At 39.2% G+C, this 27,336-nt stretch overlaps 1 protein-coding gene across 15 annotated transcripts in view; it reads right to left on the bottom strand.

Annotated features, from left to right (window-relative positions):
* Nucleotides 1-14,360, bottom strand: part of LOC117400581 (obscurin-like) — a 156,283-nt gene extending 141,923 nt beyond the window's left edge. For 10 of the 15 annotated variants that reach the window (XM_059022963.1, XM_059022965.1, XM_059022966.1 and 7 more), the window contains exons 1-2: nt 14,102-14,360; nt 4,995-6,099 (exon numbers count right to left, since the gene is read on the bottom strand). In XM_059022963.1, coding sequence (XP_058878946.1) covers nt 4,995-6,090 — 1,096 coding nt within the window. In that variant the 5' untranslated portion in view covers nt 6,091-6,099; nt 14,102-14,360. The remainder of the gene's footprint in view (nt 1-4,994; nt 6,100-14,101) is intronic. The other 5 variants (XM_059022973.1, XM_059022975.1, XM_059022976.1 and 2 more) reach the window with 3 other exon arrangements.
* Between the last annotated feature and the right edge of the window lie 12,976 nt (nt 14,361-27,336).

The following is a 27,336-nucleotide window of genomic DNA, read 5'->3' as shown; positions in this document are numbered from 1 at the left end:
TTCTTATCTATTATTAGCATTAGCGAAATTATCACAGGTCCCCCTTTTCTTCTGTTGAAGACCTGGGTCTATATTTATAATTCGTGCATTATTAAATGACTTGATTTGTTCGTACTCATAAAGATTAAAATTGTTGCATGCATTATTAAATCCTGAAAGTTGTTCACACGTGGAAATGTGCATTTACAATGCCCCTATATAGCCATATATGGTAAATGTAACTGTCTGTCTGCTCCGTTTTCTAGGCGAGTGTCACACTGCTGTTCTGAAGAATAAATTCATCGAGGGTTCTGCCACAACATTTAGTAGACAGAGACAGGCCTCAGATAGAACATGCATATTCATTGAATGGTACTCTTTTCTGTACACAAAATACAACTAATTCACTCTTGGTGCTTTAATTGCTACATGAGTAAAGTCTATAGAACCAATCTTATTTGGGAACCCAGCAATTGAATGAAAATCCCTTTTTACCACAATTTGCTGTTCTTCCCTGCAGGGGAATTAAATGTACTGAGCACAGAGTGAAATGATCGAGTCCAAAACCTCAAGCATCAAAGAGCCTTGTGAAATGCCAGTTACATCTCCACTGAAACCTACCAGTGGCCAAAAAGCCAATAGTAGACAGAACTTGGTTGGTCTGTACAACCTAGGACCCAACATCTCACACAATTCTATAAGGACATCCATTTTCAAATTATGTGTTGACGTATTACTATATGTGAAGTTATAGAAAAAAAAAGTTCTTAATAGCCTACACACCTGCTACAACTTACAGTATCATATCAATGTTTTCTGTAATTACCAGTGCTGGAAACAACGGAGTAACAAAAAAATTACCTTCTGCTTATTAAGTAATAATCATTGTGGTGGTAAACCAGCATTCATATCATACTACTGTCTACATTTTAATAATAATATTAATAACAGTGTATTTTATCTATATAATGGCAATGATTTAAGAAATAATTATATGTGATAAACATTGCAATTTCAGCAATATATAAACCTAATGAGAACATTGTTATTTTACACACTGCACTGACTGTGGATCTTTAGCTGATTTAGTAGGAGCTTGATCATATCACGCAGTACCATCGTTCTAACACAATGAAACGACCGTACACATGGTCCAGAGTGTGCGTGCGTCTACAAACATTCTCACACAAAAGTCTGTTTATAAATCTGTCACAGGGTGGCTTTGTGAATTACGTCAGGCCAGAAAACAGTACACAGACACAGTGGTGAGGAATGAAACTGAGTCGCGGCAGCGCTCAGTGTTTAATAAACAAATAAATAAAAAGGTTGAACAAAACAAAACACAGGACACGGCACTTGCGGCCAAAATAAATAGAAAAACAAAACGAACAGACACTAACAAACAGGGACGAACACTAAACAAACACGTACCACGTAGCAATTGCTTTTTTAACTTTAATTATCGCCTCACTCTCTCCCGTTCCTTCGCCCTGAACACACAACCCCGGGTGAATGAAATGTGCATCTATATATACTATTGTGCCGGGATTCAATTACTAATTAATTATTCACTTGAATCCCATCACGTGAATTAATTATGTGCAACCTCGTGCTCACATATTAAATACTTTAAATGCACGTGAAGTGATCCCGTGCCTAAATACAATGATACATTTTAAATACTTGTGCTGCACACACCCATTTATACCCGGTGCAGCCACATCTATACACCAACATTAACACACCATACGCAACATACAACACAGAAATGCCAGAGGGGTGGGGCACATTGCCACAAAATCACATACTTTTTGTTTGACTGTGCGCACGCATGGTTTAGAAGACAATATTTGCATATGCACAAATGACAAATATAGGCCCAAGTACTTTGCTTGTATTTTTACTTCAATTTGGAGTATCAGATTTCTCAAAGACAACACTATAGCAAGTTGTTTCCAGTATATTTATATATCTTAATGAAATGTGCAAATTAGTTTATAATGTTGAATCCAAATCTCCAGAGGGTTTGTTTTCTAAAGACAGCAGGTAATATTGTAGTGGTGCGTACAGACAGAACGGGACGGGACTCGTTAAAAGCAGCACCAGCTCTGCAGGGTAACGCGCGCAGGAGCTGGAGCGTGCACGAGTTGCAAGAGACTGTTCCTCATAGACTTACATTGGTGCAATCTTGCACCAGTGGTTGCCCCTCGCCAGCGCGGCAAGGGGATTCAAGGGATTCAGAGGACGGAGGGGTGCACCTGGCCAGAGACAGGGATGGGGAACTGTGATTGGTTGTGGTTACCACAATGATGCAAAATGTTAGCGGGGTATGGGCTATTTAAAGAGAGCCTGCAAGCTGCTCGGGTGGGTGTTAGGAAGGAGTGCTGATGATCTTGTTGAACAGCTGCCTGAGCTTTGACTACTGTGCTTGCTGGATAAAATAATTGCTGTTTGAACCTGAATCTCGTCTCATCTCTTCTTTTCCTTCTTATCTCCAAATAGCTGGTACACTACAATATATAGTGTAACAGTTAAAGAGGCCATTCCCACTTGGGGTAGCCAGGTAGTCCGTATTAGCTTAATTAGCAAATAAATAAGTACACTCGTCAAGACACGCTTGAGAACCATGGCCACAAAAACAACACCTTTAAAAATATGTGTGTGTGTTATAAGCTTGTAATGACAATATATAAAGAAAGAAAGATGCTGCATGTTGACAAGCAGTAATGAATTTAATCCAAAACATTCAGCTTTGGGTGTGAAAAAAAGAAATACAGGACAGCTCTTCTAATCTTCATGTGACAGCCTGCTACCAGCCATCACACAGCTTGGAATGTAATCATCACCGACAGAAAATAGCTGAAACCAAACTCTAACCTTTAGCAATGCAGTAACATTCCAAAAGCTTGCTCAGCCTAAATTAGTGTACAGCATGTTTGTCAGTGGCAGCTGGTGGCCACAATGGGCAGGCAGAAAAAAGGCACAGGGCTTGGGTTCCCCTGAGCCCCCAGCAGCAGTATTCTGGGGGCTACACTTTGCATATCTTCCTAACGTTAGGCTGTTAAACTAGAGAGAAGAAAATATTAGCCCAGCGTATGTTTAAAAACGCACTGTATACAATATTAATATAGCATTTAGATTTCAGGGTCACGTCACTAACATATTTTGCATAAAATATTTTCCAAAGAAAGTTTATAAGTCAGAAGAGGCACAACTACAAATATGTTGTTTCATGCAAATACGTTGTTTGCCATGCAAAAAAAAGAAGTTTAGAATTTTAAATATATTGTTTTTTTCTACCGTTATGATGCATTTCTTTTTTTTTTCTTGTCACATTTTAAAATCTACTTCTGAAAATTGAATGAGAAACCGAAAGGTCAACTACCACACAGCAGAGGGCTCTATCGCTATTAGAAAACGCCTTTTTTCGTTATTTTCTTAAAAAAAAAACAACACTTTAAAACATAAATTTATCTTGAACTTGTAATGATTTGTCAGGTACCCTGTTCTGGTGAGAAATGTTTTCGTAAAGGATCACACACATAATTAGAGATTTTTCTTAAAACATTTTTATTAACGAATGACTTTTTTACTTGTCAGAGTTGTTTATAGTTTATCTGAACAGTGCCAGATATCTGAATGGAGCAATATTACTGAACTGTCTGTGACTTGGTTTGTTGTTATTGAAAGCTGCTATCTGAGCTCCAGTGGATCTGACCAGTCGGCTGTGATTGGCTGACTCGGCAGTTCCAGGTAAAGGATTGGTTGCTTTTGTCAATGCGAAGTATTGATTGGCTGGATTTGGTGGATAATAAAATAAATGTGGACCAATTGTGTCTTTGTTTACTGTTTACTGTCCAATAGATGTGAACTTAGCTTAAAAATACAGCAGTGCCATTGTACTGTGTTTAAAAGCAGAGAGAAGTTTAAAACAAAGGTTTGCTTCCTCTGAGGAGCCTCCAATGATGTCTGCATATGTGAGGGGTGAAGATATGTTTCTGTGGAAGGCTGTTGAACAAGCATGATCTTTCCCAGCGGAGGGGAAAAAGGGTCTACCAAAGTCTACCAGGTTCTATAGCAGGGGAGCCCTCCTGGTCTTAGTTCCACCTATACTCTTCAATAATTAATGTAACCAATTTAACCTCTTACGGGTCTTAATCAGTTAATTATTTAATGATACCTATAATACCTGGAGGACTCCCCGAGGCCCAACCCTAATTATAATGACTCTAGCACTATAAAGCTATCCATCAAGATTATTTCCACCATTATAATAAGTCCTGCACACGAAGCTCAGCACACGAAGCTCTTTTTCAGAGCTTATGCTCTAACTGTACATAAAGACTAGTGCAATTCCCAGTGCCCATTTCCCATTTTAAGATTATCACTAATCCAGTCCGCTGTTCAAAATGGCTTCCTGTCAGTTGCAATTGTTGGGGGTCACTTTTGTTTTGACAACAAGCATGGCAACTAACAATGTATAACATGAAACTGAGTAAGTAATCACTAAGCCACTAAACGAGCACAAACTATTCTTTAAACTTCACCTCCTTGTCTAAGGGTCCTGATTGATTTGTGAACTATGCGTGTTCACAAGCCTGCAAAGCTTATGATCCCCTCACACACCTCCACATACTCCATATAACATCACAGAAATTCCTGATCCCAGTTTTACTCTCTCTCCCCACCCTTTTTTATCTTCAACAGTTTAAAAAACATCAGGATATGCACTGAAATAAATAAACTGTTGCATCTTGGTACCTGTGTAGAAAGTACATGGTCTGATTGCAGCTAGACCATAGGATGTGGGCCGAACTACAGCACAGGAAATGATCAGAAACCAGAAAGCAGCAGCTTCAGGTATTTATTTCTAGTCTTTGGTAACCATATACCAAACGTTAAAAAATGTAATAAATGAAATTAGACTAATATCTACATCTTAACGTAAAATAAATCTGCTATTAACCATGAAAAATATATGTGGTGGCACCAAAAATGAGTATGGGCTTTTATACCTTTGACGATGACCAGGACCGCGCTGTAGGTCTGCCCAGCCAGGTTGGAGGCGGTACAGGTGTAAAGGCCATTGTCATTCTGCTTGCAGTATAGGATCTTGAGGATGAAGTTCTCCTCTTCATCCTCGTACATAACCTGCCTGCGCCCCTCGTTGATGGCCACCCCATCTTTCTTCCACATGATCTGCGGCTTGGGCCGGCCTGTGACGTAGCAACTGAGCTTGGCATGCTTCCCTTCTGTCACCGTGCAGGTGCGGGTAAAAACACCCTTGGGTAGTTTCCCCGCCAAGGAGGCGGCACGCTCGTAATCTTGCGACAGACTCAATCCCAGATTGCTACTGGAAGAGGAGGAATAGGTGGTGACAGTGTTGTGGTCGTTGGACCGGTAAAGGTCGATTTCGGTCTTGCGCATCTCCTCCCGACGCTTCTGCAGGTGCGACAGGAGGGAGGTGGCCTTTTCTGAAGCTGCGTTGGCCAGGTTGTGGGTATCCTGGTGGTCTACAACCAGGGCCGCAGATGCGCTGGCCCTGCCGAGAGAGTTCTGAGCCCGGCAGGTGTAGGTTCCTCCGTCGATGAACCTCACACACTGGATATTCAAGGAACTTGATTCTCCATCGACCACAATCTTTAACCGGTTTGACTCTCCTACGTATCTCCCATCCTTCTCCCAGCTGAACGTGGGCTCTGGATAAGCCAAGACCCGGCACTGAAAGGCAACATCCTCCCCCAAGCTGACCCTTCCCGAGACAGGTTTCAAGACAAAAGAAGGAGGACGCTCCACTTGGTTTTCAGGTAAGCCAACGTGGAGAGTAATAGCTGCATATGCTTCACCCACGTTATTGTTGGCCCTGCAAATATACTGCCCGCTGTCATCCAGTGTCAGGTCATAGAGGGTCAATCGGTACACGTTACCATCCTCCACGGTCTTGAACCGCCCACCTGAGCAGATAATCAGCTTGTCCTTCTCCCAGGTCACTACTGGTACAGGGTTGCCCACAATGGTGCAGCTCAGAGTAGCATCCCTCCCTACACACACAGAGAAGGTCTTGGGCCGTGTGAGGAACCGTGGGGCCCCGCCAAACAAGTCATGATCCATCCTGGTCTCCTACAAGGAAAAGATAATAAGAAGTCAGACTAAGGGTGTGTGGGGTGTGGATTACAAGCAATAAAAAACACACAAACCCTTTATATCCCAACATGCAATCCTTGAGCAGCGATTATGGAGTGATTATGATGAGCAAGGCACTACACAGACCATTATGGATTGGTCTTCGGCAAAATACAAAACTTTACCTGTATTACTGAAATCCAGCCTAGTGACCTAGTGTTTTGGCATGACTTTACAAGAAGTTGCAGGTCATACAAATAACTAATTAGAACAAGTGTGTTTATTTTTATTTGTATAATAGCTAACATGAATGAATAATTACTTGAGCAATAGAACCCCATTTTTTAAAGTTATTTTTAAAGATAGACATTCTATCAGAATGTTCTGTGGCCATCGACAGTACCATTTGGAAGTCCCAGTTTAATATTCTTAAAACTGTTCTAGATATATCAAACTTAATTTAATGCAAAAAAGATTAAGCTTTGTGAATAGGACCCCGTATTAAATCAAATTGCTCATTTACAACCTGTAAGAGTTTTTAATGATTTTGCAAATGTAAACAATGACACCCAGGAACGTCATGGAAATGTGACGATTCCACCAAAATACAAGGTACTAATTGTACATTCTCAGCATGACATTGTGCAATGATAATGCCGTGGTTAAAGTACAGTGAACAGACTAGGGTTATAAGAAGTGAGGGGCATCATACTTCGGGAATTCGGATCAGGTTTAAATTCAATCTGTCAATGTCTAATGGGGTTTAAAGACTCAGATTTCCTATGTTAGTAAGTCTCAGCAGAGCTCGCTCCACTACGCTTATAGTCTCTCAGTATATTTGTCTTTAGATTTTATTTTGAAGACACTACGATGATGAATATGTTGCATAACATTTTTGAATTGTGGTTGAACAAGCAGCAATATAAACTAAGATTCTTCCCAGCTAAAGTCTGAAGTTACCTATGTCTGATATTGATATTTCCTAGCCGTAGCATGTGTCCTTATATGAAATCATCCAAAGGTTACAGCTAAAGAATGACATTTTCTTCAACGTGTGACTAGAGTCACTTTGGGGTCATCATACTTTTAAATGTTCCCTATTTGATCCAGCATCAAGTCTGTAGTATAGTAGGGTATATTCCTATTATAGTATGATGAGGTGTAAAGTGAGATTAAAGTAACACAAGTATCTTAATCCCCATATTACTCACACAGCTGCTACTGGGAAAACCAAGCAAAAAGTGCACAGCAAGGAAAGAAAATTCACTAAGCCTCAAAGTGACATGATACCCCTTCTGCTATTTTAAGCAAGCGAGAATTAACTTTGCATATTTATACAAGTAGTGTTTTAATTACTTTTACTTTCATGTCTGTTTTCCACCTGTTGACATTCACAAAATCCTGACCTTCTGTTCCACAGGCTTAAACACATGAAGATTAATATCAAGGCTGGAAAAATCCAGTGGTGTTCAGAGGCAGGTTCAGAGAGTGGCTACTTTAACTTACTGAGTAGATGTTATACTTTAAGACCAGGGAGGTTTGGACTCAGTATTGTAGTTTTGAAGATGGTGTTGTTTAGGGGTCAATGCTGATCAGCAACCCCACCCTTACATGTTCACAGTGTTTTTGCAGTTTCTCATGCTTTTCCCAAACTTAAAGTATGCATGTACTATGCTTCTTATCTGTATCCATTCACAGAACAGCGTCCTGCTGAATGCCTGATTTTGTTGAAAACTCAGATTTTATCCACTCTAATTATCGCATGACCATAATCCTAATAGAAACTAAAATTACAGGTCATTATATGAACAGTTGAATCTCTCAGCCATTCACTTTCATTGAGATTCCAAATCCTGTTATTCTGCATTGAAACAATATGGTACAGTTTGGATGAACAAACATCATAAACCCCTTTCACACTGGTTTTGGCTACCCGGGTCACAATCCCGCGTAGTGTGAAACCACGTAGCCGGGTCCCAGCCATCCACCTCAGGATGTGGGTCAACACACTTTGACCCACGTTGAGCGAGACAAAATGCATGACGGCCGTTCCTAAGTCGACAAAATAACAAACAGCCACGCCTGCGTGAAGGTTTCACTTCCGCGAGGAACGTTTTTGTTTATTCTGTTTAGCCATATTTTTGTTGCTTGAGGCACAGCATGAGTCAGATTGTAGTAGGGATGAAGAAACATTTGCTCTAATCAACATCTGGCCGACAGGTTCAATCCAGAAAAGCTTGGATGGAAGTGTCTGTAACAAGCTGCTTCCAGGGCACTGATATGCGCATCGTTTACTTGCATCTGTCACCCAGGTCAACCCTGTTTTATCATTTAGCAGTGTGAAATCACGTAACCAACCCACATGACACCAGGTCCTGATCCGGGTAGAGCATGCCAGTGTGAAAGGAGCTAGTCCATTACCGAATGACTAGCTATCGCTATGGTTGAAGTCAAACACAAAGCAAAAGAGACACTGACCCTTTTTTTATTAAAAAATCAGAACCCTAAACAAGGAAAGGCAAAAGCACTTGTCGCTCATAATATATAACATCCCCTGTAGTTATCACTTAAATAACAGATACAGTTTTGGCGACCATGTACTTGCAGTACAGAACAGACTGAATGAATTTCCTTTTAGTCAGACTTTAGTCATACTATCTTTTTTATCAAAACGAGGAACTTCCAAGTCAGTTGTCACATTATATCTATAATTAGTGGACGTGTAGCCTGAGTGAAGCTCTTCAACTTGACCAGAGACTGCTAATAAACACGTAATAAAGGCTCACACAACAGAAATACAGTTTAGCAATGCAGTCAGTTTATTAACAGGAATTACAATTAAAACACACTTTTAATGGATGTATATAAAATAATATGAAATGAAAAATACTATAATTTGTGCTGGTGTCCTACACCACACTCTGGTGGTGAAAAGCAAAGCTGGAATAAGATTTTAAAAAGTCAAAGACCTCCATGACCTTCTTAGATAGATACGGACCGTGAATCTTTAAAAAAGCACAAACTAAAAGGCAGCTACAATATTTTAGCAGTTTTTATCACAATCCAAGAAAGCATTCCATTGTATTTGGTAATTTTTTGGAAAAGTTTTTTTTTTTTTTTAAAGAACTACAACAAAATCCGTTTCACAACAAGCCAACAGTCAAAAAACACAAAAGCAGTAATACAACACAGGAAATGTAAGGAAGACTGCAGTGGAAAAAAATAAAAATAAGAACCATTTTAACATGTGTCAGCGGAGTATTCCCTGAGTTTGTACTTTATAATTTCCAGGTTAAGGAAAAGATGTCTGATCTAGCGAGGACATGAGGGTGGAAAGCAATATAGCATTCAGTGTGTTGTGTTAAAATTCAGTTTATAGTTTATAGTATACTGTTTTATTATTTCCATTACATCAAGTAATAGTGCAAACTTTTAAAAAAAGCTTGGTAAATCTCTGGACATTTGCCATAATTTCTAAGGGTCCAATTCAATTAACATTATAGATTTCGATAAAGTTATAGCTTAGTTCCATCAAGGGAGTACAGTCAATCAGGATTCAGTTAAAGCATAATCCTCCGAAAATCAATCAAGGTCCTTCATTGAAGCAAGCCTAGCTGACAAAAAGTGCAGTTAGTTTTAGGAGACAAATATCCTCTTTCCTGCTTTCTGTAGATTTACATTTGGGTGTGACTATTAGTTGGGCACACTTGGGGGAAATGGCCACCAAATTTCACCAAACTTTTCACTTTGATTGAATGCTGTATTGAACTTCACAAAAGGGGCCCAAGCTCTCTTGGCACTGAACTGAGCCAGCTGCTGTCTAATCCAATTAATTTGTGACCTTATAACTAAATGTGAAAGGTTTTTCAGCCTCTCTGCAAACACCAAGTCAGTATTTAAATCTAAGAGGCAAATGTTGTGGGGATTACCACCTTAAAAAAGACTGGGGCCCTTCCCCCACAAAATATAGTACTGTTTGTACTGAACAACTTAAAATATTCATAGTCTCCTAGGCTGTGTTCAATAGGCAGAGCACTCTGCCGTGGCGCTACGTAACATAAGTTAGGTCTTATTGAACATTCTGTTACAGAGAGAGAACTTTCAAGATGGAGGAAAATACAGCACTAGCACTGTTTTTGATTAATTTATGATAGATTGTGCAGAAAATCATTGCGCACGGCGCTCGGTGCGCATAGCGCCTCGGTGCTTGCGTTACCTCGGTGCGCTTGGTGCTTAGTGCATAGCACCTCGTGCATATGGTGCTCAGTGCACACGGTGAGCAGTGCTTTCGGTGCACACGGTGCTCTGTGTAATCGGTGCGCTTGGTGCTCAGTGCACACGGTGAGCAGTGCTTTCGGTGCACACGGTGCTCAGTGTAATCAGTGCGTTTGGTGCTTAGTGCACTCGGTGAGCAGTGCTTTCGGTGCACACGGTGCTCAGTGTAATCAGTGCGTTTGGTGCTTAGTGCACTCGGTGAGCAGTGCTTTCGGTGCACACGGTGCTCAGTGTAATCAGTGCGTTTGGTGCTTAGTGCACTCGGTGCACACGGTGCGAATAGCACCCTAGTGAGCATAGTACCCATTGCTCGGCACACATGGTACTTGGTGCATGCGGAGCTAGGTCCACTCGGTGCGCACGTTGCTCAGTGCAAATGCATGAAACTACTAGCAGGAAATTAGTTAGCATTTTTTTTCATAACTAAGAAGATTATTAAGTGTCACCAAATTATCGAGTTCTTATAATAGTTAAAAAATAATGACAACAATTTTTTTAAGAAAATTGAATTTTACAAATAACAGCTATGCTGTTTGAATTGACATAATTTTAGTGCCATTACTGTAAAGTGTAACGTGCTTCAGTGCCTGATATAATGCCACAAACTCACAACTGACAGTTTTTTCTTTGGTTCCCAAGCATCAACATGTAAAACATCGTTTTTTGTTTTTTTTATATATATATATATATATATATATATATATATATATATATATATATATATAAACTCTCATTTTTATTTATGCATTTATATGAGATCAATAAAAATGACAGTTCATATATATATATATATATATATATATATATATATATATATATATATATATATATATATATATACACACTACTTGTCAAAAGTTTTAGAACACCTCCATTTTTCCAGTTTTTATTGAAATTTACGCAGTTTAATGTCTCAATGTACTCTGAAATTAAAGCATAGAACAAATAAACAATTGGAGATAAAAAAGAAATCATGGAATCATTTTGTTTAACAAAATTTAATCTAAATTTTTGACTCATCAAAGTAGCCACCTTTTGCAGATATAACAGCCGAACACACTCGTGGCATTCTTTCTACCATGGAAATCAAATATTGTTCGGAAAGTTCTTCCCACCACTGTTGCAGAAGTTCCCACAAATGTGTTGCACTTGTAGGTTGCTTTGCTTTCACCCTTCTGTCCAGTTCATCCCAAACCAGCTCGATGGGGTTTAAGTCTGGAGACTGTGCTGGCCATACCATGATTTGAAGACTACCGTCTTGTTCTTTTCTTCTAAGGTACTTCTAACATAGCCTGGAGGTATGTTTTGGGTCATTATCTTGCTGTAGGATGAACCCCTGACCAACTAGGCGTATACCAGAGGGTACTGCATGGCGCTGCAAAATGCTGTGGTAGCAGTTTTGGTTCAGGGTGCCACTCACTCTGTGCAAGTCGTCGACTCTGGATCCAGCAAAAGAGCCCCAGACCATCACACTTCCTCCTCCATGTTTGACAGTTGGTGTCACACACCGAGGAACCATCCTTTCGCCTACTCGACGGCACACAAAAACCCTGCGTGATGAACCGAAGATTTCAAATTTTGATTCATCGGTCCATAAGACCTTCTTCCAGTCTTCAGTAGTCCACTGGCGGTGCTTCATGGCCCAGGCAAGCCTCTTTTTCTTATTTTGCCATCTTAGCAATGGCTTTCTTACTGCCACTCGACCTGTCAAACCTGCAGCTCGAAGTCTTCTCTTCACAGTTGAAACTGAGACTTGCTTACTTCGACCAGTGTTAAACTGTGCTTGAAGCTGTTGTCCTGTGAGCCGCCTATCACGCAAGCTGTTGACTCTCAGAAACTTGTCTTCTGATTCTGTTGTGGCTTTGGGTCTGCCAGACCTCTTCCTGTCAGAGTTTCCTCCAGTTTCCAAGTGCCTTTTGATGGTGTAGGAAACTGTACTCACTGACACCCTGGCTTTCTTTGCAATTTCTCTAAAGGAAAGACCTACACTTTTAAGGGTTATAATGGTCTGTCTGTCTTCCTTTGTTAATTGCCTTTTTCTCGCCATTATGAGAGCAATATACTACTTCCTGTAGTACAATACTGTCCAAATAATGCTTAAGAGGGTGTAGTAACACAGTCTGTTCCAACAATGCTTTTATACAGACAGAGGGTTTGTAAGTAATCAACAAAAGTTGGGACACCTGTAGGAATTGTTAGCATCAACTTTCAAGGCTTAATTTACTTCCATTGCTGCAGAACAGCTGTAAGTTGTTAACCCATTACTTGTTTCCTGAAAAAGGCCTTTTTGTATAACTCTGAAATGTACATTATTTTTCAGTTTTTGGTAACCTAAACTTTTTTTTTTAGCCTCTGGCAGTTTACCGCTTACCTTTGTACCATTTCAGGTTATTCACTGGACTTGAACTGCTTAAATTTCAATAAAAACTGGAAAAATGGGGGTGTTCTAAAACTTTTGACCGGTAGTGTATATATATATATAAAACACTGTGACATTTTGTGTCTTTGTTACACCACTCTCCACTGAGCCCCACGTCCCAAAAATAGCCCCAGCTGTCGAACTCTATCTGAACGCATGTCCATTTGTAGAAGCGCCTTGTGATCAGCTGTTTGATAGGTCATCACTGTACAAGCGCAGACATGGGAAACAAACTTGTTAAAGAAACAACTCTCTGACCATTGACATCTAAACAGCAACACAAATAAATAAGACTGATGTCCCGACACATCTGATAAAATAACATAAAAAAAAAACGTTCTTCCTGTAGGTTGTTGTTTCATACCTGGGCTGAGAATTGGAAAAATCCCATTATAAATAAATCACTATACATGCGTGTACAATGTGGAACGCGTTAAAAAAGAAAAATAAAAAAAAACGCCTAATGCTGATTTATAAATAAATCACTATACATCCGTGTACAATGTGGAACGCGTTAAAAAAGAAAAAAACAAAAACAAAAAAACGCCTAATGCTGATTTATAAATAAATCACTATACATCCGTGTACAATGTGGAACGCGTTAAAAATAAAAAAAAACGCCTAATGCTGATTTATAAATAAATCACTATACATCCGTGTACAATGTGGAACGCGTTAAAAAAGAAAAAAAAAAAAAAAAAAAAAAACGCCTAATGCTGATTTATAAATAAATCACTATACATCCGTGTACAATGTGGAACGCGTTAAAAAAAAAAAAAAAAACGCCTAATGCTGATTTATAAATAAATCACTATACATCCGTGTACAATGTGGAACGCGTTAAAAAAAAGTACAAGTGTTATACTGTATGGAGGTCAGGAGAATACCTACTGGTATACGCATCTGTAATACTTATTCATCACATTTACCTTAAACATAAAAGTCTTATATTGATATGATTCATTACCGGTGCTGTTCAGGTGAAGTTGTCACCCTTTAAAACAAAACTATATATATATATATATATATATATATATATATATATATATATATATATATATATATATAGTACTACCCTAAGTACAGTAAATAAGTCATTGCAGTTTCATTTTGTAGCGGTGACACCAGCTTGTCCTGCTGTTCATAACAGTTGTTCATTTGGTGTGATAACGTTCTCTGATGATGTAAGTGGTATTAATTATATATACGGCAGTATGTGCTCTATTCTCAGTAGTGCACAGAGAACAACCAAACCCACCAAACACAAAAATACATTAACATTAGTAACGCTGGAAAATGTCTTACCTGATATAGTTCAGGCTCTTATAGGTAAGTTTGAACAACGGTTTTTTTTTTCCTTATCATAAGGACACAATGATGGCATAAAGTCCCCAAATCATAAAGTTCTCCTTTTTTAAAAAAATCCAAACGTTAAATAGGATAAAGTTTGCGTTTTCTTCCTGAGTAAAAGTCAGTGGCCGGGAAATGTCCCCCAGTCCCCTGTAGTGGGTTGAAGACTGTTTTCTTCTTCGGTGCCCTTGGTCTGTCTCTGGTGCCGAATAGCTGACGTGCTTTCCACCGGCTCAACCCCTATTCCAAAATAGCAATGGGTGTCATTTGTTGAAGTGATATCCAGCCGATAGAGGCAAACACAGGCTGTGCAGCACTTGCCGGACGCTACCAATTCCAAAGGGGGTTGAAGGTAGTAGCTCTCACACAATAAAGGTGTAAATTATAATGATAGTTACATTCTGTTATTTTATTTATTTATTTTTTATGGTATGTTTATTTTGGCCAATATTGACTTTTAACAGCAAGGAAAACGCTCAGGTGTTAAAATACCCGTTATAAACTAACATATAAAATATATTCAAATACTGAATAGACAGAGTGGTTAAAAACATTATCCAGGTGTGCGTGCTGGAATGGAGCAACATCTAAAATAGCTATTTGAGCTTTGTGTGTGTGTGTGTGTGTGTGTGTGTGTGTGTGTGTGTGTGTGTGTGTGTGTGTGTGTGTGTGTGTGTGTGTGTGTGTGTGTGTGTGTGTCCTGTGCTGCAAATGTTGAACATGAGCATTGTAGTTTACTGCAAAGTTTTTGTTGTGTTCTTTTTTTTATTACAGATCCTGATACATTTACCTGTACCATGCTTTACTGCCAAATTGGTGACATAAAGGTATCTGCACAAAGTTTGCAGGCAGTTTACAATTTAATTTAGAAAATGGAAATGACAGCAACATTAGACTGAAATTACATCTGCATATCTATAGTGGTGATTTTTCAAATGCGTCTTCATGGAGTCTTTTCAAAAGCAGACCCAGTGGTTAAAAAATAGCATATTTGCTGGAATAGTTAGTTAGCATGGAATGTAAAGACCCAAGCAGGAACAACATGATAATTGTAAAGAAACACACATAAAAGGATAGCAAACAGGTTGGAAGTTCAATATATTTGAAAAGGTAGTGTTTAAAGGAGTGCTAACTAAGACTTTCAAATCTATTTCTTACCCTGTATTAAAGCCAGGGACATTATCGCTGGTCTCCTTATCACGGAGCAAAGCACATTTCGTCATTTGCTTTCAAGGAGGAATTAATTACATATGACTTCACTATGATGGACTTTCATGGAACAGATTCTCGTGTTCCCTACTGCAACACAGGTTATCTGGCTATTTTTACAAAGAACATAAAAGAAACCATGAGATGGTACTCTGGTACTTATCTGCTCAAGTGGGGGGCTCATTTTCCAGTCACTGGATATTGCTGTAATGCAGCAGTAAATTACAGTCACCCCGCTCTCATTAAACAGCACTGAAGGTACATTGGAAGATTGCCATCAGACTTCTGCCAAAGTAATAACGCTAAATGCACTTCCTTTAAACTTCCCAAACTCATCAAATATAGCATATATAGCATATACAGACGTGCTCAAATTTGTTGGTACCCTTACAGCTCATTGCAATAATGCTTCATTCCTCCTGAAAAGTGATGAAATTGAAAGCTATTGTATCATGTATACTTGCATGCCTTTGGTATGTCATAGAATAAAGCAAAGAAGCTGTGAAAAGAGATAAATTATTGCTTATTCTACAAAGATATTCTAAAATGGCCTGGACACATTTGTTGGTACCCCTTAGAAAAGATAATAAATAACTGGATTATAGTGATATTTCAAACTAATTAGTTTCTTTAATTAGTACCACACATGTCTCCAATCTTGTAATCAGTCATTCAGCCTATTTAAATTGAGAAAAGTAGTCACTGTGCTGTTTGGTATCATTGTGTGCACCACACTGAACATGGACCAGAGAAAGCAAAGGAGAGAGTTGTCTGAGGAGATCAGAAAGAAAATAATAGACAAGCATGGTAAAGGTAAAGGCTACAAGACCATCTCCAAGCAGCTTGATATTCCTGTGACAACAGTTGCAAATATTATTAAGAAGTTTAAGGTCCATGGAACTGTAGCCAACCTCCCTGGGCGCGGCCGCAAGAGGAAAATCGACCCCAGATTGAACAGAAGGATAGTGCGAATGGTAGAAAAAGAACCAAGGATAACTGCCAAAGAGATACAAGCTGAACTCCAAGGTGAAGGTACGTCAGTTTCTGATCGCACCATCCGTCGCTTTTTGAGCGAAAGTGGGCTCCATGGAAGAAGACCCAGGAGGACTCCACTTTTGAAAGAAAAACATAAAAAAGCCAGACTGGAATTTGCTAAAATGCATATTGACAAGCCACAATCCTTCTGGGAGAATGTCCTTTGGACAGATGAGTCAAAACTGGAGCTTTTTGGCAAGTCACATCAGCTCTATGTTCACAGACGAAAAAATGAAGCTTTAAAAAAAAAGAACACCATACCTACAGTGAAACATGGAGGAGGCTCGGTTATGTTTTGGGGCTGCTTTGCTGCGCCTGGCACAGGGTGCCTTGAATCTGTGCAGGGCACAATGAAATCTCAAGACTATCAAGGCATTCTGGAGCGAAACGTACTGCCCAATGTCAGAAAGCTCCGTCTCAGTCGCAGGTCATGGGTCCTCCAACAGGATAATGACCCAAAACACACAGCTAAAAGCACCCAAGAATGAATAAGAACAAAACATTGGACTATTCTGAAGTGGCCTTCTATGAGTCCTGATCTGAATCCTATCGAACATCTATGGAAAGAGCTGAAACTTGCAGTCTGGAGAAGGCACCCATCAAACCTGAGACAGCTGGAGCAGTTTGCTCAGGAAGAGTGGGCCAAACTACCTGTTAACAGGTGCAGAAGTCTCATTGAGAGCTACAGAAAACGTTTGATTGCAGTGATTGCCTCTAAAGGTTGTGCAACAAAATATTAGGTTAGCGGTCCCATCATTTTTGTCCATGCCATTTTCATTTGTTTTATTATTTACAATATTATGTTGAATAAAAAATCAAAAGCATAGTCTGATTTCTATTAAATGTGTAATAAACAATGGTGGATGCCAATTACTTTTGTCAGTTTCAAGTTATTTCAGAGAAAAGTGTGCATTCCTCATTTTTTGTGGAGTGGTACCAACAAATTTGAGCACGTCTGTATATATATATAGCATATATATATATATATATATATATATATATATATATATATATATATATATATATATATATATATATAGCACATACATGTAGCACTCCATTGAACTGAATATGCTAGCTAAGTTTTTTAAGAGACTCTGCTGTGCTATTTTGCTTTGCTAGATGGTTAACAGAATATTGTCCTAAACTTTGTATTTCATAAAATGTTATCATTTTAGCATAGCCCCTCATTGAAATACAGGGATGCCCAGCTTCATTGTGTTGTAAACTCTCATAAAAAAAAAATCGAAAACATATGACAAAGGTATGACCACTGCATACCACTCCAGTTTTTCAAAGCTGATCACTTATTTTAAGGTAATGTGGAGAGGGTATACAATTGATTGGAAATTAAACACTTAACTGTAATAAGGACTACCTGACTATTGTGGCTCCTCCCAATCAACTTTATACATCATAAACTGCAGTGTGGAGTAGTGGTTAGGGCTCTGGACTCCTGACCGGAGGGTCGTGGGTTCAATCCCCAGTGGGGGACACTGCTGTTGTTGTACCCTTGAGCAAGGTACTTTACCTAGATTGCTCCAGTAAAAACCCAACTGTATAAATGGGTAATTGTATGTAAAAATAATGTGATCTGTATAAAGTGAAATAATGTATAATCTTGTAATAATTGTAAGTCGCCCTGGATAAGGGCGTCTGCTAAGAAATAATAACATAATAATAAACTAATTTGTCTGCACGTTTGTTTAATTTTGTTTGTTTGAAGTTATTTTAATAATGAATTGCTAACTACAGTATTTAAAACCAAAAAATCAAAGTAATAACTATTAAAAAGGCATGTGAATTACTCAATTGAATAGATCATACATTGCCCTGGTAAATTGGTCAATAAGGTAATTATTAAACATGCTCATATTGTATTACACTATGTAACACAATTTTTGTTCCTGGGTAGTAAGTGTTATTTCCTAATTGCTTATGCCTCAAAAGTATAGAAAATGGCTATTATTCCCCACAAACTTCGCTTTTGTGACCAGGACAGTGATATTTTGAAATGTACCTATTTCCAATGAGAATTTGTGTCTTTTCGTTCACATAAAGTCAGAAAAAAACATATGAATCCAAATTAACATGTATTTATACTAAAGTAATACAAAAATGACTACAAAAGATTTAGAAGTGAGTAGTTTTTCGAGATTTACGATTATACTGTAAATCACTTTCACGAATCAGCCCCCAAATGTAGTCTCCCATCATGTTCTCGTTATACTGTCCTTGGTAGCGGCGTTTAAAGTCCAGTATGTCCTGGTGGAAGCGCTCGCCTTGCTCCTCCGAGTACGCTCCCATGTTCTCCTTGAATTTATCAAGATGAGCATCAAGGATATGGACTTTGAGGGACATCCTACAGCCCATTGTGCCGTAGTTCTTCACCACAGTCTCAACCAGCTCCACATAGTTTTCGGCCTTGTGATTGCCCAGGAAGCCCCGAACCACTGCGACAAAGCTGTTCCAAGCCGCTTTCTCCTTACTAGTGAGCTTCTTGGGGAATTCATTGCACTCCAGGATCTTCTTTATCTGTGGTCCGATGAAGACACCGGCTTTGACCTTTGCCTCAGACAGCTTAGGGAAGAAGTCTTGAAGGTACTTGAAGGCTGCCGACTCCTTATCTAGAGCTCTGATAAATTGTTTCATAAGGCCCAATTTGATGTGCAGTGGTGGCATCAGCACCTTCCGGGGGTCCACCAATGGCTCCCACTTGACGTTGTTCCTCCCCACAGAGAACTCGGTCCGCTGTGGCCAGTCCCCCCTGTGGTAGTGCGCCTTGGTGTCCCTGCTGTCCCAAAGGCAAAGATAGCAGGGACACTTGGTAAAACCGCCTTGGAGACCCATCAGGAATGCCACCATTTTGAAGTCTCCTATGACCTTGATGCCATCTCAGAAAAATGCAGATATGTATCCACTTAGGCAGCTGGAACTAAACTGAACTGGTGGGCTTAAGGCCCCTGTATTTATACTACTATTTATATTACTGGAAAGTTCTAGAAGTTACTCCAAGTTTACTCAGCACTGAATATTATCTGGAATGTTCTGGAAAATAGGTAAATTTCAAAATATCACTGTCCTGGTCACAAAAGCAAAGTTTGTGGGGAATAATAGCCATTTTCTATACTTTTGAGGCATAAGCAATTAGGAAATAACACTTACTACCCAGGAACCAAAAAAAAAAAAATAATAATTGTTACACGGTGTTATCAAAAATAAAATAAAATAATTTTGTGTGTTTTTAAAAGCTCATACTGTAATGGTTGGTTTGTCATTCAGGGCCATGTTTATTGAAGTGCAAAGGCAAAGGTACATTTTAAATGCATGAAACTACTAGCAAGAAATTAGTTAGCATTTTTTTTCATAACTAAGAAGATTATTAAGTGTCACCAAATTATCGAGTTCTTATAATAGTTAAAAAATAATTACAACAATTTTTTTAAGAAAATTGAATTTTACAAATAACAGCTATGCTGTTTGAATTGACATAATTTTAGTGCCATTACTGTAAAGTGTAACATGCTTCAGTGCCTGATATAATGCCACAAACTCACGACAGTTTTTTCTTTGGTTCCCAAGCATCAACATGTAAAACATCATTTTTTGGTTTTTTTATATATATATATAAAAACTCTCATTTTTATATATATATATATATATATATATATATATATATATATATATATATATATATATACACACTACTTGTCAAAAGTTTTAGAACACCTCCATTTTTCCAGTTTTTATTAAAATTTACGCAGTTTAATGTCTCAGTGTACTCTGAAATTAAAGCATAGAACAAATAAACAATTGGAGATAAAAAAGAAATCATGGAATCGTTTTGTTTAACAAAATTTAATCTAAATTTTTGACTCATCAAAGTAGCCACCTTTTGCAGATATAACAGCCGAACACACTTGTGGCATTCTTTCTACAATGGAAATCAAATATTGTTCGGAAAGTTCTTCCCAACACTGTTGCAGAAGTTCCCACAAATGTGTTGCACTTGTAGGTTGCTTTGCTTTCACCCTTCTGTCCAGTTCATCCCAAACCAGCTCGATGGGGTTTAAGTCTGGAGACTGTGCTGGCCATTCCATGATTTGAAGCCTACCGTCTTGTTCTTTTCTTCTAAGGTAGTTCTGACATAGCCTGGAGGTATGTTTTGGGTCATTATCTTGCTGTAGGATGAACCCCTGACCAACTAGGCGTATACCAGAGGGTATTGCATGGCGCTGCAAAATGCTGTGGTAGCAGTTTTGGTTCAGGGTGCCACTCACTCTGTGCAAGTCGCTGACTCTGGATCCAGCAAAAGAGCCCCAGACCATCACGCTTCCTCCTCCATGTTTGACAGTTGGTGTCACACACCGAGGAACCATCCTTTCGCCTACTCGACGGCATACAAAAACCCTGCGTGATGAACCGAAGATTTCAAATTTTGATTCATCAGTCCATAAGACCTTCTTCCAGTCTTCAGTAGTCCACTGGCGGTGCTTCATGGCCCAGGCAAGCCTCTTTTTCTTATTTTGCCATCTTAGCAATGGCTGTCTTACTGCCACTCGACCTGTCAAACCTGCAGCTCGAAGTCTTCTCTCCAGTCACTGGATATTGCTGTAATGCAGCAGTAAATTACAGTCACCCCGCTCTCATTAAACAGCACTGAAGGTACATTGGAAGATTGCCATCAGCCTTCTGCCAAAGTAATAATGCTAAATGCACTTCCTTTAAACTTCCCAAACTCATCAAATATAGCTTGGCATTTACATCACAACAATGATCCACAGAACCACTGCATTGGAGAATGTGACTAGATTTATGCTATTCTAAATAAACTGCAGAGGTAATCTAGTTTTGCAAAAGCAATTGGTGTACTGTAACTGATGGATAAACAATATCTATTCTTCAACCAAAGTAAATATTTTTTTTTAATCATCCGTACAGTTTAAATGTTGTGATAGGATATTTAGGGTATTCAAAATCTAAACAAAGATATACCAATATTAACACAAAGTAATCCTAACCCTAATCCTAACCACAATTTACCAGCCAATTGTGCAGCTACTCAGTCACTCACTCACCACAAGGGTGACAAAGTTGTTCTACTGTATCTGTTTAGTGTTCCATTCCCTGTTTAAATACACATGAATTTACATTTTTTGGTTTTCACACAGCATATTTTCTATACTCCCTCTAGCAAATTACTTGTAAATGTGGTTTGGTAAAGAACTCTGATTGACATTGACTGAATTCATAAGAAGGGACCAAGGGACCACATTAGATGAAAAGCGTTGGCTATTTACAGTGGGGTTTGAGTTGATCAACTTTTTCCTCACCGGGATAACACACAGCTTGGTTTTATTAGAGAATTTGACAGCATTGAGTAATCCACCCAGATTGCATCAACTACTTATTTTAAGGTGTAATCCTGTTATAATAAAGTGTTAAAGGTGCTGGGCAATACCTCCAGAGAATTCACTCAGCTTTACTGAAATCCTTTTTTAGCTGCATTGAATACAGTATAGTCCTGTGTGTAGCTGCAATGAGTAGCCCACATTTACTGGCTCTGCAGAGACCTGCAGTGCAGTGCTTTCTGGACAGGAAGGTCTTGGACACTGAACAGTTTTAATAATAAATTGCAAAGGGTTTCTTTTATTTAGTAGCTCTGCTGGGAGACTGGCAGCTGTGCTTTTAGGTAATTTAGGAACAGTAACTGTTTGGATTTCTTATTAAATAATTCTCTCAGTATATTGCTCAGTAATTTTGCATTTAACCTTCCTTTTTCTATGCTTATATTAATTATTACTGTGCTTGTCCACGATTAACCATGGTTGTTACCATTCTTTATCAATGATGCAAAATAAATACCATGAAAAAAAAATATATATAGCTTTTTTTTTTAGAACAATCAATAGGCAATATGCAATATTATTCCCAGTAAATGGAGTGCTAAACTATAATATAAAATGTAAATACAATCTCCAGGCTTATTTTTTCTGCTATTTGGTCCTTGTATTTTATAATTAAGTTTGGAATATGCAGATATTTCAAAGAGAGTGCTACAGTTGAAAAGTTGCTGCTGCTTACTTGTACCTAATCACTTCTTGTATTGTAGTATAAGCTAACTACAATTCATTTCAAATAAATTGTTACAATAATCTGTGTCTGATTATCTGGGCTAATTACGGCTACAGAACCATTTGCCCAAATTTGATTAAACTTTGCATGGACACTTTCATTTTCACTGCTCCCCTTATCATTGAATGCTACCCTGCCCATCACTTCAGTATCTCTGTTAAAAGCCTAACCTGGATGCAGCTGAGTTATGGGAGGTATGGACATTTCCTGACTTTTGTGGCTTCAAGCTGCACCATTGAAGTTCTTTTATTTGTCATTTTTCCTGACTTTTGTGGCTTCTAGCTTGAACCATAAACATTTTTTAACAGTTTTATGTAATGAATTTCCTGACTTTTGTAAACAGTAGTAATACTAGAAACAATAACCATCGACAGGGTGTGGGTTAAGCCCCTTTCACACTGGCTACCCGGGTCACAATGCCGCATAGTGTGAAACCACGTATCTCAGGATGTGGGTTGACATGCTTTGACCTGGGTCTAGCGAGACAGAATGCATGATGGTCGTTCGTAAGTGGACGAAGTAACAAACAGCCAGGCCTGTGTGAAGGTTTCACTTGCACAAGGAACATTTCTGTTTATTCTGTTTAGGCATATTGTTGTTGAGTGAGACACACCATGAGCCAGATTGCAGCAGGGATGAAGAAACATTTGCTCAAATAAAACATTTGGGCCGATGATTCAATCCAGAGAAGCTTGAATGGAAGCATGCGTAACAAGCACGTCATCTTAAAAGTCTGAACAGATGAAAGGGTGGTCATGTAAACTTTGCTGCTTCTAGGGCATACGCGCATTGTGTACTTGCTTCTGTCACCCAGGTCGACTCTGCTTCTACAAAAAGCAGTGTGAAATCATGTAGCCGACCCACATGACACCAGGTCGCAGCCCGGGTAGGGTCCGACCCAAGTCGAGAATGCCAGTGTGAAAGGGGCTGTAGACATAGCTTAGTGCACACCTGGGTGCATTGTGAGGCATGAGGCCCTAGTCTTGCCGTTCACCCTGGAGTAGGTTATTGTGCATATAACATGGCTCTATATTTATTTTATAAAAAGTAAAAAGAAAAACAAAAGATTTTAAACTTTTAAGTTTTATTGAATGGAGTCTTCAGATGTGGTGTCTGCCAGGGTTTTGACCCCACGACCTGTCCCATGGCAGTTATACTGCAATTTTTGAAGGACATTGTTCCATGCTGGAGGCTTAACGTGGTGCTGGGCACTCATGAAGCCCCCATTTGAGCCTGTGCATTCAGCTGAGCTGAAGTACTTATCACTAAAAGCAGCTTTCTTGCTTGTAATCACGTCCGATAAGCGGTTGAGTGAAATGCAAGTATTTTCAATTGCAAAAGCCTGCTTAATTTTTGCAGAAGCCAGGACAAAGGTTACGCTTTGTACCAATCCTGCTTTTTTGCCGAAAACCATCTCGGCATTCCACATTAACCAGTCTGTGGAATTGGAGGCTTTCCATCCGCCTCCTTTCCAGTCTGACAAGGAGCGACAGTTCCATACACTTTACCCGGTACGGGGAGTAGCGTATTATGTGGACAGAACACAGAGTTGCAGGTAGTCTGAACAATTTTGTTATGGGGCTGTCCCATGGTACAGCCCTGTCTAAGCAGAGGCTATCTAAGTGGATTACAGACATAGTCAAGACTATGAGCGAGCCTACTTGCCCCCCTCCAAAAAGCTCACTGCCCATTCCAGCAGGGGCATGGCAACTTTGTGGGCTTTGTTCCAGGGTGCATCTGTCAATAACATATGCAATGCAGCGGTGTGGGCTACTCCCCATACTTTTACAAGGTTCTATAGACTAAACGTTACAGATCCTCAAAACCCTGGCTTTGGAACAACCCCAATCTCTGGGGTCCATCTGGTAACATGCAAAGGTAGCATGGCTAGGTATTTCTACTCATGTAGTAATGGTTACATTTCGTACTTGAAGAGAAAGTTAGTTTATCATAACCCTGGTTCCCTGAAATAGAAATGTTACCATTAACCTTCAAGGTAGCTGCTTCATTGATTGCAGCAGTCTTGAAGGAAAAATGATGACGATGTCTGTGTGTGCAGTCCAATTATGCCCTTGGGGGCGGGCATGACTGCGTCACAGGCTCTGACAAGCAGTCCTTGTTATATCTATTCAGGTTACAGGGTGTTTAGGAGATAAATACCCATGTGGTAATGGTTACATTTCTATTTCAGGGAACCAGGGTTATGACAATAACCTAACGATATCAGGAATTTGAAAATGATTTTAAAAATCCAAGGAAATTAATTATCCTTTTAATGTAATACAATTCTATTGACTTTCTGTTCGTGTTTGACTATATACATTAATTTTTTAAAATGCTGAACATCTAAGGGATCTGAAGTTCTCAACTTTAGGAATGGGGAGAGAAGTCCATTCCAGGAGGCCGGTAGGCCCGCTGCCCAAAAGCAGTTCCATGAGGCTGGCCAGCCGCAGAGAGCCAATATTTATCCCCAGCAGAGCAGCATTCTCAGACAGCGTCTTGTGTCATGGGCAAGTGTCTCTCTGAACGAAAACTGCCACCTGTCAAACACTCGAATGCACATGTGACAAAAAAATGACATTAAAATAAAATAATACACAAATCCAATTAAATTTTAACCACCATAGGAAATTAAGTCAGCAGACACTGGGCTGCTGAACATATAGTTCACATTCTACAGTGTTATCTTTTAAAATAGGCATTCTATTGAAAGACCATCGAACTTGAGTGATTTATCAATGGGCAGTTGCTGGAATCACATTACAATTTGTCTAGGTTGTTTGCGGAAACTTCTTGCATGATTTTAATTTAAACCCACTACTTCCCTCAAGGGAAATCAAATGGTATCTTCCACCCTCTGCATTTTCCATGCACCTTTTGACTGACAGCAACAGGTAGTCACTCAGTCAGAGCTTTTATAATAAGATGCCTGGAACTTTGTCAGCTGTTTAATCCAGGCTTTATGAAGCTTGTAGTCTACCAAGCTGCCTATTCAAATTTTTATGACAGCCCTGACGAAAATGATTGTTCTGCAGCAAACATGTTGTTACACAGTCCAAAATACACTTGAAAAGATCATTTGATCCTGACCGCCTGACTCTTCACTCATAAGATTACTGCTCTGCTGTACATTAACTGAGCAAGATGACTGCTCCCCTAACTATAGACAAAGCCACCCCTACCTCCCACATTGCATCTGTTTTAATTTACCGGTTGCTAGCAGCTTCTACACAATAATACTGAACATCTTCTTTTACCCCATTGCAGAATTATTTTTGTGAAAATAAAGCTAAAGGGATGCTCTATACAGTACCATATTTCTTATATTATTATTATTATTATTATTATTATTATTATTATTATTATTATTACATATTTCTTACATGCTGTGTATGATTCCCTATAGATCATTTTTCCCCATGCTTACTAACTGTTCCAATGAAAACTGCATTTTAAAAAACTCCTTACAGCAGATTGTGGGCATATCATATCAGTGTTGTATAGGCTTCAGTATACAATACTTGACCTATGGACGTTTAGTTCAATCCTAATATACTACACCATCTCTATTTTTCTGTATTTCAGCCACAAGTGGTTTTTTCAGAAGCATTTATTTTACTGGTAATAATGGTAATTGGCAAATAATATTCTAAAGCCAATACAGCTATAAAACAGGTTAAACAACAGTAGAGAATCAATCAGAACACACATGAACTGATATAAAACAGGTTAAATAACAGTAATCAATCAGAACACACATGAACAGATATAAAACAGGTTAAAACAACAGTAGTAAAGGGGGCTCCCGAGTGGCGCATCCGGTAAAGGCACTCTGCGTGGAGTGCCGGATGTGCCCTATATCCTGGACGTCGCCAGTTCGAGTCCAGGCTATTCCACTGCCAACCATTACTATTATTATTTATTTCTTAGCAGACGCCCTTATCCAGGGCGACTTACAATCGTAAGCAAATACATTTCAAGTGTTACAATACAAGTAATACAATAAGAGCAAGAAATACAATAACTTTTGTTCAAGCAAAGTACAAGTGTGACAAACCACAATTCAATAATACAGCAGATAATAGTGATAGTTACATCAGGATATGATTAAATAGTGATAGTTACATCAGGATATGATTAAATAGTGATAGTTACATCAGGATGTGATTAAATACAAAGTACTACAGGTTAAACACTTGGCAGATTACAGTATTCTGAAGTACAGGATTAAATGCAGTAAAATAGGGGGCAGATAAGAGCAAAATAAAGCACATTTACATGAAGGGTGATAGTGTCCTAGGATACAAACAGAGGAGTTCTACAGGTGCTGTTTGAAGAGGTGAGTCTTAAGGAGGCGCCGGAATGTGGTCAGGGACTGGGCAGTCCTGACATCTGTAGGAAGGTCATTCCACCACTGCGGAGCAAGGGTGGAGAAGGAGCGGGCTCTGGAGGCAGGGGAGCGTAGCGGAGGTAGAGCTAGACCATGGACGGGAGTTCCCAGGGGGTGGCGCACAATTGGCCGAGTGTCACCGGGGGGGGGCTTAGGTCGGCCAGGGTGTCCTCGGTTCACCGCACACCAGCAACCTCTGTAGTCTGGCCGGGCCCCTGCGGGCTTGCCTGCAAGATGCGCTGTCCTTCAACGCTGTAGTTGTGTGAATAATGCCCACTGACACCAACACAAAAGAATAGGGCCAGATTTGTTTTTTAAATTAAAAAAAGTTACTCATTCCAGCAGTAACAAACAATCATTTAAGCCTACTATACACTTGAATCCTTAAATTAACACAAGTGTTTGTTTCTTGCTTTACAAT

Source organism: Acipenser ruthenus, chromosome 4, assembly GCF_902713425.1.
Source record: "Acipenser ruthenus chromosome 4, fAciRut3.2 maternal haplotype, whole genome shotgun sequence".
Taxonomy (NCBI): domain Eukaryota; kingdom Metazoa; phylum Chordata; class Actinopteri; order Acipenseriformes; family Acipenseridae; genus Acipenser; species Acipenser ruthenus.
The sequence above is the reverse complement of the archived record's forward strand: the minus strand, read 5'-3'. Positions and strand labels throughout refer to the sequence as shown.